The following is a 13,187-nucleotide window of genomic DNA, read 5'->3' on the forward strand; positions in this document are numbered from 1 at the left end:
AGAGAGCGTATCTGGAATAAAAATCCAAAGGAAAAAAATACGAGGACAAAACTGGAAAAAGTAGAAAGTAACCTTCAAATAACCTTCAAAGATCTCGATGTAAGGCATTTTCTTAATTAGTGATTGATAGGGAGGGCCCAGTCCATTATGGGTAGTGCCACCCCTAGGCTCATAGTCCTGGGTCAGTAAACTTGACAGAGAAGTCAGTATGGTTGACAGAGAAATCAAAATAGTTAACAGAGAAGTCAGTACAGTTGACAAGAGAAGCCAGGAAGGCTGACAGAGAAGCCAGGGCAGTTGACAGAGAAGGCAGGACAGTTGACGGGTTGAGTATCTTTCATCCAAAGCACTTTCCATCAGAAGTGTCTCAGATTTTGATTTTTCGAGTTTGGAATACTTACATAGAAACAATGAGATATCATGAGGGAAGAGCTAGGGACGTGGCTCAGTTGATGCAGCACTTGCACAAATCCCTGGGTCCTTTAACATCACACAAAAATAAACAGCATGGTGGTGCACATCTGTAATACCAGTGCTCTGGAGGTGGAGGCAGGAGTACTAGAAACACAAAGAACTCCTTGGCTACGTAGTGAGTTCAAGACCTGCCTGGGCTACTCTTAGGGGAAGTGAGCCAAGTAAACTTTGAAATTAATTTATGTTTCACATATACTTTAAACACAAAAGATAAAGTTAATTTTCAATAATTCTGTGCATGTAACAAAATTTCACAGTATAGAATTTTTTACTTGTGACTGCATATGGGCATGTAAAGTTTCAAGGCTAAAGCATTAGATTAGGATGTTTACTAAGTCCTGGGGAAAGGGACTGACTATGCCCCAAGCCAAAGTCCTCTACCTGATCACTCTTATGTAAAAATATTTCCTTTCTGGCAAATCTACTGTCAAAAAATAAAACTTAGGGGCTATGGTAGAAAATGTATTCCACATGTTCAAGACCCAAGAGAAGGTGGGGTAGGAAGAAGAGGAAAAGCGGAGTAGTGGTACAAGATGAAAACCAAAATTAAATCAGAATAAAGGCTGCAAAATAAACAAAATACGGTTAAACAGGAAATCGATTAAAACTTATTAAGGAACAAGCTCAGATCTACGACATCAATTTCAACAAACTCCAAGAATCAAGAGATGGACACTGGAAGCCGGGCGTTGGTGGCGCACGCCTTTAATCCCAGCACTCGGGAGGCAGAGGCAGGCAGATCTCTATGAGCTCGAGGCCAGCCTGGTCTACAGAGTGAGTTCCAGGACAGCCTCCAAAACAATACAGAGAAACCCTGTCTCGAAAAACCAAAAAAAAAAAAAAGAGAGAGAGAGAGAGAGATGGACACTGGAAAAACCAAACACATAAAATGTGCTACAAATTTCGCTCTGAATGGGTAGGATCAAAAAAGTTATTATTTAACTTTGGTAACACTAACACAATAGAGAAAGACAAGTTAGCAAACACCAAAAAAATGGAGTGTAAAAAGAAACAGTAAATGTATAACGAGATGGTAGAAATTTGACCAGAATATAGTTGCCACAACACATGTGAATGTAAAATTTCCCTGGTAGGGGAGAGATGAGAACAGAGTCTCATAATGTAGCCCAGGCTGGTCTTGAACTGGCAGAAATCTTCCTGCTTCAGCCTCCCAAGTGCTGGGAATGCAGGCATGAGCCATCAGGCCCAGCCAATTTCTCTATCTGAAAACAACAAAATAAAACTCAAGTCTCCTTTACTTCCAAAACACTTAGTTGAAACAAAAGGAATGTGATGGCTAGAATGAACCAGGTCTCAGTAATTTTACTCAACAATTTCCATCTCCCTAACTTCCTTGGTGACGGAGCCCTAGCACTGATCCAGGCATACAGCGAAAGAAAAGCATCTACTTCAAAGAGGACAAGGAAGAGTGGGAAGAGAAGTGGGAGAAAGGGACACAGTCAGCACCGCAACACTCAGGATCCTCTGGTCATCAGCTTTACTATAGTTCCTAAGGGAAAACACCTACCACGGCATAGCTGGCAGGTCAGAGTTCTTCTGACTCAACACCTACCTAACTAGACAGTTTTGAGAAACTGTTTTTGTTTTAGGAAGGTGAGTCATACTATTTTATCCAGACTGGTTTGAAACTCTGGCCTAATCAGTCCTCCTGCCTCAGTCTACCCAGTAACTGGAGCTACATGACTAAAAACATTTTTTAAATTGCCTGCATCTACTAACACCTAGGCCTAAAATCATATCAGTATCCAACACCCCTTAATATTCCTTTCATCTTCCATATTCTCAACGTCCACATGTCCCTGGTATACGCAGTGTCACTGGCTTCATGTGTCCCCTCCCTCCTCTTCCCTGGCATCTAACTAACCTTGATATCCTCTGGAACTCCTGGATAGAGGCGATCAGTACTCTCAGATGCCTTCAGCCTCTCCTCAGGAACAACTAACTGACCAACCTCCTGCCCTCAGTATAGGCTCTCCCACCCACAAAGCTTTACTTTTAAGATTTTTTTTCAAAAGATGGACGTTCTTTCTGACACATTAATCTTAAAACCAGAATGTACAGGAGATGTCCCTCAGACTCACCATTGTCAGACTGGAACCAAATGTCCCCTCTTGTTAAAAAGGAAAAAAAATACAATAAAATCCCAGCTGCTTTTCTGGAGTCCCTATCATTCTGCTGTGTCTGTCACTGAAGAGTCCCTTTTCCTCATTTACTGAAATGCATGGCTCCCAGCTTTGTTTTCCAAACAAGTTTAGTCACCATCCACTTGGAGGTCACCAAGTAGTCCCTCCAATACCCCGGGTTTCCCACTTCCTTGATATCCTCACCTCTAAGGAGCTCCACCCCAGCTCAGCCACCCGAGCATCCATTTGGTTGACTACACTGAAGGGGGCACCACCTACAGCGTCCTGGACTCCTGAAAGTGGTCTCAGATACCACTCCCATCTTCAATGTTATGTGTCCAGTCTCCCAGATACACAAACCTCTTATTCATTCCTTATTCATCCAGCCACATCCGGTCCAGCTCCTTTCACTACTGCTCATTAATCAACTGGCCTGTGACCAAGCTGCTTCCAGACTATAAACTTCTGCCACCAATATTCACAATTACAAGCTTTTGGGTTTGGGACTTTTGTGAGATTTTGAGATAGGGTCTCACTTTTTATCCCAGACTGTCCTTGAACTCACAGTAATCCTCCTGTTTCAGTCTCCCAAGTGGTGAGATTATGGATATTAATCGGCACATCCAGCTAATAGTTTGCCTTTTATTTTGCATGTAAGTGTGGGTGTGATGCATGTGCTGCACATGTATGTTTGCATGTACATGGCACAAGTAGGTACAGAGGCACATGTGGCGGGACAGGCCCAAAGTTCACAACACGTGACTTCTTCAAGTGCTCTCATAGGGTCTCTCAATTGAATCCAGAGCTCACTGATTTGGCTAGATTTTCGTAGCCAGCTTGCCCCTGGGGATGGCTATCTCTGCCTCTAGAGTACAGGGATAACAAGAGGCTACTATGCCTGCCCAGCTTTTATGTGGGTCCTGAAGGTTTGAACTCTTAGTCCTTATGCTTACATGGAAGGCACTTTATCCAATAAACCATGTCCCCGGACTAGATTTTCTTGCTTTTTTGAGAAACATCTCAATACGCAGCTCAGGTCGACCTAAAACTTGCAGAAATCCTGCTTCTATCTCCAGCATGCTGGGATTAGAAGTGAGAATCACCATGCCTGATTACTGTAAACTTTAAATTATAAAACACAACTCCCTTTAAATAACCATTCAAAACTGTTCAACTAAAATTGTATGGGGGTAGAGCTCAGTTATAGATCACTCACCTAGTACATACAAGGTCCTAGTTTTTGCTACCCAACACCACAGAAAATGTACCTAAACATTCTGTAAGACTCGCCCAGCAGGGTGTGGTGGCTCACGCCTGTAAATCTCAGCCCTTGGGAGGCAGAGGTAGGAGAACTTCCCCAAGTTCCAGGCTATTCACATTGTGAGTTGGAGCTGCCTGAGCTACAGAGTGAAACCCTACCTCTATAAAAACATTAAGAATTAAAAAAATGAAGCTCGGCAGAGGTGGCCCATGCCTTAAATCCCAGCAGCCAGGGCTACACAGAGAAAACCTGTCTGGAAAAAAATGAGGGAGAGGAGAGGGGCAAGTCCTGAGGGCTAAAAGACCAGCAATTCGTCCAGACATCTGTTTCAGTTAAGAAAAGCCCTGTTGGAGAGATGGCTCAGCAGTTAACAGCACTAGCTGTTCTTCCAGAGAACACTGGTTCAAGCCCAGCACCCACATGGCAGCTCACAACTGTCTGTAACTTGAGTTCCAGCAGATCTAATATATGCAGACAAATACTAATGCACATTAGTGTTTTCTTTTTTAAAAAAGGAAAACCTAACATTCAGAAATCAGAATCAATAGAATCTGAATGTTGGCAGAGTGTTTTGAAACAAGATCTTGCTATATAATCTAAGATGATTGGAATCCCTATGTAGTGAAGATTGGCCTTGAACATAAAACAATTCTACTTCTGTCTCCTGAGTGCTCATAGTATAAGTATGCATGACCATGGCCAATGAGACTGGGAAAATAAACATTTGGTTTTTTGAGAAGGTTTCTCTGTGTAGCCCAGGCTGTCCTGGAACTATACACTAGGCTGGCCTAGAACGCAGAGATCTGTCTCTGCTGGGATTAAAGGTATGTGCCATTATACCTAGCTGAATTTTTTTTTCCGAGACAGGGTTTCTCTGTATTGTTTTAGAGGCTGTCCTGGAACTCGCTCTGTAGACAAGGCTGGCCTCGAACTCAGAGATCCACCTGCCTCTGCCTCCCGAGTGCTGGGATTAAAGGCGTGTGCCACCAACGCCCTGTGTCATACTGATTTTAAAAAGATAACCAAAAGCGCGCAAATGAATAGCTTTTAATCCTATTCTGAGCATGGTTTCATAAACCTGTAACCCTAGGACTAACAAAATGGAAACAGAAAAATTAGAAATTCAATTTTGCTGGGTGGTGGCAGAGCATACCTTTAATCCCAAAATTTGGGAGGTATAAGCAGGTGGATCTCTGATGTATAAAGTGAGTTCCAGGACAGTCTGGGCTGTTCTACAGAGAAACCCTGTCTCAAAAAAACAAACAAAAAGAAGTTCAAGGTCATCCTCAACTACATAGTGAGCTTGAGACCAGCTTGGTCTACATGAGGCATTCACTCAAAAAGAAATTCCTCTTGACAGGTGTGGTGCCTCCTGTCACCTTTAATTCATGGATGGATTCAGGCAGAAAGATGACAAATTCACAGCCAGCATAGGCTACTTGAAAAGACCCTATGTCAAAACAAACAAAATCTCAAAGACATTAATGGCCTGTTATAAAAAAGGAAAGTAGAGTTAAGTAACTTGGCCAAGACTATACAGGTAAAAGATGAGGTTGAAACTCAATGTGGCTCCAACATAAAACCAGTAAAACTTATGGTATCTATCAACTGAAAGATAGATTATAAAGACAGATGCTGGGGCCTATTATGCAGTATCACATAATATTTACTGCTGTTTACCTCAGATTCAGTCACTTAACCTTACTGAGTCTCCATTTTCTCACCTGTAAAATGAGAATGGGAAGAAAGGAAGAACTACCTTACAAGAAATTGTGAGAATACCAAAGGTACCATATATAAAGGACTCAGACTGAGAGAGCAGGGACATACTGAGCAATTTTTAAGTTGTGAGCTGAGCACAGCAACACATCCCTACAACCCCAACACTTGAGAGGCTGACGTAGGATAAGGGAGTTTGAAGCCACAATGCACTACTTAAAGAGCTTGAAGCTAGTCTAAAAAAAAACCACATGTGGTAGAACATGTCTGTAATTCAAGTACTTGGGAGGTACAGGCAGGAGAATCAAGAGTTCAAGACCAGCTAGGAGGTGGTGGCACACGCCTTTAATCCCAGCACTCTGAAGGCAGAGGCAGGCAGATCTCTGTGAGTTCCAGATCAGCCTGGTCTACAAGAGCGAGTCCCAGCACAGCTTCCAAAGCCACAGAGAAACCCTGTCTCGAAAAACAAAACAAAAAACAAGTTTAAGACCAGCCTCAAAATAGCAAAACAGCAAAGTTGTGAAATACTGAATGTACAGGATTGGGAGAGGGCGGCAGTGGCAACTCACTGTGTCTAAGCTTCATCATGATGATCAGACAAGCTTGAAAAGAGAGGTATTCAAGTCTGCCCAATTTCTTCCTGTTGGAATAAAGACAGCAACTTAAAGAGAGACCTAGGGTACACAATTCCCTTTTAGGCTCCTTAAAAGCAAAAGAAAATGTCATGGAACATAATCAGGAAGCCCTACCAATTGAGAAATTAGGAGGACGGCCTATATTGGACCTAGGGCCTATATGGATGAGTACACATATGAGTACTATAATCACTCAAAGAGAGAAGCAGGTCAGAACCTCTATTCTTGGATGGATTCCATGCCTCCAATACACTGAATGGAATACTTATAGTGTCATATCCTTGGTAACAGACTAGTTCTAAACCCCTCCACACTGGGAAGAGGAGATGACTTGCCTTTTCTTGAAGTGGAATAACAATATGTTTTCAAAGGGGGCTTCTGAGTATCATCTAGCCTTAGAAATCCCAGAAGTAGGTTCTCCGAATTCTTACTTACATCTGCATAGGCTGAGGTCAGCGCTCAGTCTCAAGGGGGAGGATCTCGCCTGCATATGTGGCTGGGGTCTACAGTCTGGCAATAGAAAGGATTGGTCATTTGTCCCTCTATTCTTGGGTCACTGACTGAAGAAAACAACACAGTGGCTGCAGGTGTCTCTGCTACATAGCAGGCACTTCTTAACTGTTGGAAAAGGTAGAGCCTAGGTCTCTTATCTGTCAATGAGGAGCAAGGCTGCTATGCTTACTTCCTGAAGCTTTGGATGAGTGGGGTCCTTTGCCTGATGGAGGCTAGTCGGAATCCTTCCATAGGCGGTGGACTGGAATGGCAGGTTTAGACTTCATGTGGGTGAAAGTCAGCAGTGTATATTAGTAGTCAAGGGAGTAGGGCCTCTCACCCTAAGTCTCCTTGAGAGACACAACATCCTCGCAATGGACTAAAGTCTGTTCCTGTGTGTTGTGAGCCAGTTTACAAAGTCAGTAAAACAGCCATTCTTCTTGGGGTCTTCAGTGTGCAGTGGGGGGGGGGGGGATAAATCTGTGTGGCTGCCCATAGGTATAAATCTCCAACCATTTTGATATTCAGGCTGATGAGTTTATTCTGCAGGAGACAGGTGGACACGGGAAGAGCAAGTCTCTACGTCAGGAGCTCTCTTCCTCTAGGTAGTACACAGTTCTGAGCTCCTTTATACCAGTATGGAAGTAGCCAAGGAGAGCTCGATGAAGATTTGTGCCTTTTAACAAGCCAGAAGTCTGTACTGTTCAGCCTAAATTGGAAATTATTTTCTTATAGGGAAGGGATGATGTCATCCCCACCATCCGATGGGATGACACCTGTCTACAATTAGGCAATGCAAATATAAACGTAATAGATCTGCTCCTACACGGAAGGGGGCGTCTGTGTACAGGAGAGTAATGGCAGTAACGCGAAATGTCGACAAATATCCTGAAAGGCGGAAAGCAACGGACATTTTGTCTCACACATAAGGTCTGTGCCTCTCTCTCTAAATGTCCAGGGTGCATCTTTGTAGCAGATAAATATCCTGAAAGGCGGAAGGCAACCGACATTTTGTCTCACACATAAGGTCTGTGCCTCTCTCTCTACATGTCCAAGATGCATCTTTGTATCCTCTCTCTGGGACCACCAGAATGCAGTACAGCACAACTCCACACGTGGAGCTATGTGTATCTTTCTTCCGGGCCCTTCTACACCACTAGCGAACCAGCTGTTCACCTCTCTATTCCAGGATGACGAGCATCTCTGGTTTTACCTTTAAAAAAACGATCCCCACTGCCTCGCTGGCTAGGTGAGCGCTCACCACGAAGAAAAGAGGAGAGTAGGGTCTTACCTATACTTCCGGCAGAGACCTCCAAGAGCTGCTAGAAGCACAACGTCGCCGGACAAACGAGAACCACGCAGCTAGGCTCCGCCCGGACTTCCGGATCCAGCCCAGATAGTTGCTCCGCCTGCTTTACGTACTGCGCGTGGGCGGAGTTTCGAAGTAACTGCTGCTCCGCGCAGTCCCGCCCTGGCTCCCACGCTGGCCCCGCCTCCTGGCTGCCCGCGGGTAAAGAAATAGCGAAAAGGGGGCGATGGTGAGGGCGGGTGTGGGTGTGTGTACTCGTACTCGTTTGGCCACAAACGCTGTTTGTAAAAAGAACTCTTTTGTGCGGCCTCCTGGCTAGGATTAAGATACGTGTTCTCCAGTCTTAGTCACCAAAGTAATCACTGGCGGCATTAGAAGAGGGTAGGGGGCAATCGTTTGTCCTCCTGGAAGATGGCGATGGCCACAAGCCGGGTGCGAGAAAATGGCCGCGGGGATCACGTGTCAGTCTGGATGAGTATTTCTTACCTGAAGTGAGTTAGCTGTTCTCATCAGCCTTCCAGTCTCACAGGGCCCTGAAGCATAGCAAAGATCCCCCTTCCCCCCGAGCAGGAACCGAAACTATTGGGATTTTCATTAACCGGTTTACCCTCTCTTCTCCCTCATGAGTGATTTCTGTGTCTGCAAAAAATAAACATATCTATAAAGCGAGGGTAGGTAAGGATGTCTTTTAAAAGCGCTTCAAGAGACTCCTGACTTGACGGGGGAGTGAGATGGCCCTCAAAAAAAAGCTATTAATTTAAACCTTTCCTGATCATTTAATCGCAGTCCTTCCTCCTCACATCTAAACCTTAGGGGTGGGCTTAGGCTAGGTAAGGCAACACCCTGAAGGAGTGTTTCTTCACTTTCAACCCATCCCTGCTGAAAATAGCCCCTTTTACCCTCCTTCTTACAGTATAGGATTCGCTGCTGTCTTTTACCCTAGACACCAGATTCCGCTGGACCCCCAACGTAGTCACAAAATTTGCCTAACTCCTATTGTTAGATGACGTTTCAGTGCAATTGTTTTTATGACACTTTCCCTGACTCCCAGTTGAGTAAGAATCACAACAGACCTTGCCTTTACCTATCTTGGATTTATCACAATACTACAATATAGTAATTTTTATTAAAGTGTTTTATAGGTTTGTTTTATAGCTGTGTGTGTTTTGCCTTTATGTATGTATGTGCACCACATACATGCCTGATGTCTGAGGAGATAAGAAAGATTTGATCCCCTGAAGCTAGAGTTGCAGATGGTTGTGAGCCACCATATGGATGCTTGCAATCAAACCCAGGTCCTCAGTAAGAACAAGAAGTGCTCCTAACCACTGAGCCATCTCCCCAGTCCCTATACTATAGTTCTTAATGTGGTTTCATCACCACAGGAGAGAGAACTCCTCAGACCAGGGACAGTTTGTCTTTGACCTCTCAAGGAAACACAGTACAACACTGGCTTCAAGCAAATTCGTTAAGTGAAATTAAGACCTGCACCACAAATCAGTGGGGATCGGACAATTTAGTAGACAGCATTGGGAAAACTGGATCAGGATAAAGACAAAAATAAATGTCAGATATGTTAGTGCATAACAGTAATCCCAAAGACCACAGAGTCTAAGGCAGGAGGACCAGGAATTCAAGATCAGCCTGCTTTGCACAGCCAGCATATCTTCAAACAGAAATTCTTGGTTTTGACACAATGTATCATGTAACCCAGGATTGGCCTCAGAATCTGAGTAGCAAGTATGACCTTGAACTCCTGATCCTTCTCCATGCACCTCTGAAGTAATAAGATTATAAACGTGTACCACCACACTAAATTTAAATTCATGCCCTACAGTGCAACCCAATACCTCTTGCATGCTAGGCAAGCACTGTACCATCTGAACTCCATCACCACTTCAATCAAGTACATAGAATGGTTGTCCCTAGGAGGAACGTGAAAGTGCAGAGTACAGATGAAAGTAAGTTTATGATACAACAAAACCTGTACAGTAATACCTGCATCTCAGGCACATGAAAAACACAGAAATGTAAGGATAAAATTTGCAACAAAATCTCATTTTTACCATTAGTAGTTCTCAAAATGTGGTACTTGGACTACCAGAGGACATATTCAGGAACTTGTTGGAAATCAAATTGGTGAGTCAAACCTAATTTTCTTTTTTTTTAAACACTTTATTATATATTTAAATTAGAAACAAGCTTGCCCTCCCAGCCCCCCCCACCCAATCCCCACTCCATTCCCAAGGGAGGGTAAGGCCCTCCATGGGGGATCTCTAGAATCTGTCATTTCATTCCGGGGGAGGGCCCAGGCCCTCCCCCAAGTGTCCAGATTGAGAGAGCATCCCACATTGTGGGATGGGCACTCAAAGTCCATTTGTGTGTCAGGGATAAATACTGATGTACTACCCAAAACCCCATAGATTGCCTAAGCCTCCTCACTGACACCCACATTCAGGGGGTCTAGATCAGTCCCATGCTGGCCTCCCAGCAATCAGTCTGGGGTCCAAGATCTCCCCCTTGTTCAGGTCAGCTGTTTCTCTGGGTTTCACCAACCCAGTCTTGACCCCTTTACTCATCACTCCTCCCTCTCTGTCACTGGGTTCCAGGAGTTCAGTACAGTGTTTAGCTGTGGGTGTCTGCCTCTGCTTCCGTCTGTCATTGGATGGAGGTTCTAGGATAGTATATAAGATAGTCGTCAAGTAAGGAGAGGGAGCTGCCTGGGAAAAGCCTTCTCTGGATCAAACTTAATTTTCTTTTTTTTTCTAAAGATTTATTTATTCTGAATACAACATCCTGCCTCCATGTCTGTCTGCAGGCCAGAAGAGGACACCAGATCTCTTTACAGATGGCTGTGAGCCACCATGTGGTTGCTGGGAATTGAACTCAGGACCTCTGGAAGAGCAGCCAGTGCTCTTAACCTCTGAGCCATCTCTCCAGCCCCCAAACTTAATTTTCTTAAAGTAAATTCTGGCCATGGAGCCTTATAATTAATATTTTAATAAGCCAGCCCAATGACTATGATGCTAGACAAAATTAGAAAGCTATTTGTCTGGGCTGGTTGTTTTATTTTTGTGGAGGGTTTGGTTGGTTGGTTGGTTTGGGGTTTTTGTCAACTTGATACAAACTGGAGTAGTCAGAGAAAAGGGAACCACAGTTGAGGAAACGCCTCTACAAAATTGGCCTGTGGGTGTGCGTGAGGGGGTATTTCTAATTATTGATTGGTGTGGGAGAGCCCAGCCCATTGTGAGTGGTGCCGCCCCTGGACAGGTGATAGCAAGGGTTGCTGGGATGGGGATAATGAGCAAGCAAGCCACGGTGAACAAGCCAGCAAGCAGCACTCGCTCCCCTATGGCCTCTGCCTCAGCTTCTGCCTCCAGGTTCCTGCCCTATTTGAGTTCCTGCCCTGACTTCCCTCAGTGATAGACTGTTACCTGAAAGTATAACCTGAAATAAGCACTTTCTGTTTACAAGTTAGTTTTGGTTATGGTGTTTTATCACAGCAATAGAAACCCTAACCAGCCAGGCAGTAGTGGCCCATGCCTTTAATCCCAGCACTCAGAAGCCAGAGGCAGGTGGATCTCTGAGTTCGAGGTCAGTCTGGTCTACAGAGTGAGTTCTAGGTCAGCCAAGGCTACATAGAGAAACCCTGTCTTGAAACCTCCCCTCCAAAAAAAAACCAATAAGCTACTACTGATATAAATTTAACTATTAATATTTTGTTGTATATCTTTGTCTTTCAGTATTACAAATAAAAATATGAATTATTTATTTTAGGCCAAACCATTGAAAATGTATAGCAAATACCCACATATTTACTATACAGTTTAGAAGATAAAATATACGACAAAAAATCCTCTGTATTTCTAGAAATAACCAACATCCTGTATTTGTTCTCTCCTGATTTTTAAAAACAGGGTCTCACTATGTTTTGGTTAGGGCTACTATGACTATGATGAAACATCATAATTTAAAGCAAGTTGGTTAGGGAAGGAAAGGGTTTATTTGGCTTACACTTCCATATCACAATGTATCACTGAGGAAAGTCAGGACAGGAACTCAAACAGGACAGGATCCCTGGGGCAGGAGCTGGTGCAGAGGCCAGGAGGAGTGCTGCTTACTGCCTTGCTTAACTTGCTTTCTTCTAGAAACCAGGACCACTGGTTCAGGGATGGCACCCCTCCCACAATGGACTGAGCCCTACCCCATCAATCATTAGTTAAGAAAATGACCTAGAGACTTTCCAGCAGCCTGATTTTTTGTTTGCTTTTTTACAAGACATTGTTTCTCTCTGTAGTTTTGTCCTGGAATGGAACTTGCTCAGTAGACCAGGCTGATCTGGAACTCACAGAGATCAGCCTGCCTCTGCCTCCTGAATGCTGAGATTAAAGTTGTGCACCAACACTGCCCACCCCTACAGTTTGATCTTAGGGAGGCTTTTTCTTTTTTTGTCTTGGGTTTTGGTTTTGGTTTTTGGCTTTTGTTTTTTGAGACAGGGTTTAGTAGTTCTTGCTGTCCTGGAATTCTCTCCAGGCTGGCCTAGAACTGAGAAATCAGCCTGCCTCTGCCTCCCAAGCGCTAGGGTTAAAGAGTGTTAGGTTAAAGATATGTGCCACCACACCCGGATTGAGGCATTTTCTTAATTGGGGTTCCCTCCTCTTAGATAGATGACTTCAGCTTATGTCAAGTTGACATAAACTAGTCATCACATATTATGTTGCCCAGGCTGGCCTCTTGCATTGATCACCCTTGACTCAGCCTTTGAGTACTGGGATTGCAGGTAAATGATATGCCTGCCTGGTGGATCTCCTTTAAAGATATTGCTTATATGTTTCCATGTGTGTATATGTATATATGTCTGTACTCATATATGTATAATATGTTCTAATGTTTTCTAGATTTTTACAATATACATTGAGGCACAAAGATTGTCATGAGTTTAAGGCTAGCTCTATAGTGAGTTCCAGATCAGCCTGTGCTACCGTGAGACCTTATTTCCAAACCAGTACTCATATTTCATGTATCCTTTTACAACTTGTACAATTTAATTTTATTATTTTAATTGTTTTGGTTTTCAGGACAGGTTTCTTTATATAACAACCCTGGCTGTCTCATAACTCACTCTGTAGATCAGGCTGGCCTCGAACTCACAG

At 43.8% G+C, this 13,187-nt stretch overlaps 1 protein-coding gene across 1 annotated transcript in view; it reads right to left on the reverse strand.

Annotated features, from left to right (window-relative positions):
- The window catches only part of Gnl3l (G protein nucleolar 3 like), a 29,306-nt gene extending 21,163 nt beyond the window's left edge, over positions 1 to 8,143 (reverse strand). Inside the window, exons 1-2 of the mRNA XM_005087841.4 lie at positions 8,017 to 8,143; positions 6,168 to 6,238 (exon numbers count right to left, since the gene is read on the reverse strand). Of these exons, the coding sequence (XP_005087898.1) occupies positions 6,168 to 6,186 (19 nt within the window). The 5' untranslated portion in view covers positions 6,187 to 6,238; positions 8,017 to 8,143. The remainder of the gene's footprint in view (positions 1 to 6,167; positions 6,239 to 8,016) is intronic.
- Positions 8,144 to 13,187: the final 5,044 nt, after the last annotated feature.

This window comes from Mesocricetus auratus, unplaced genomic scaffold, assembly GCF_017639785.1.
Source record: "Mesocricetus auratus isolate SY011 unplaced genomic scaffold, BCM_Maur_2.0 Super-Scaffold_100003, whole genome shotgun sequence".
NCBI classification, from domain to species: Eukaryota; Metazoa; Chordata; class Mammalia; order Rodentia; family Cricetidae; genus Mesocricetus; species Mesocricetus auratus.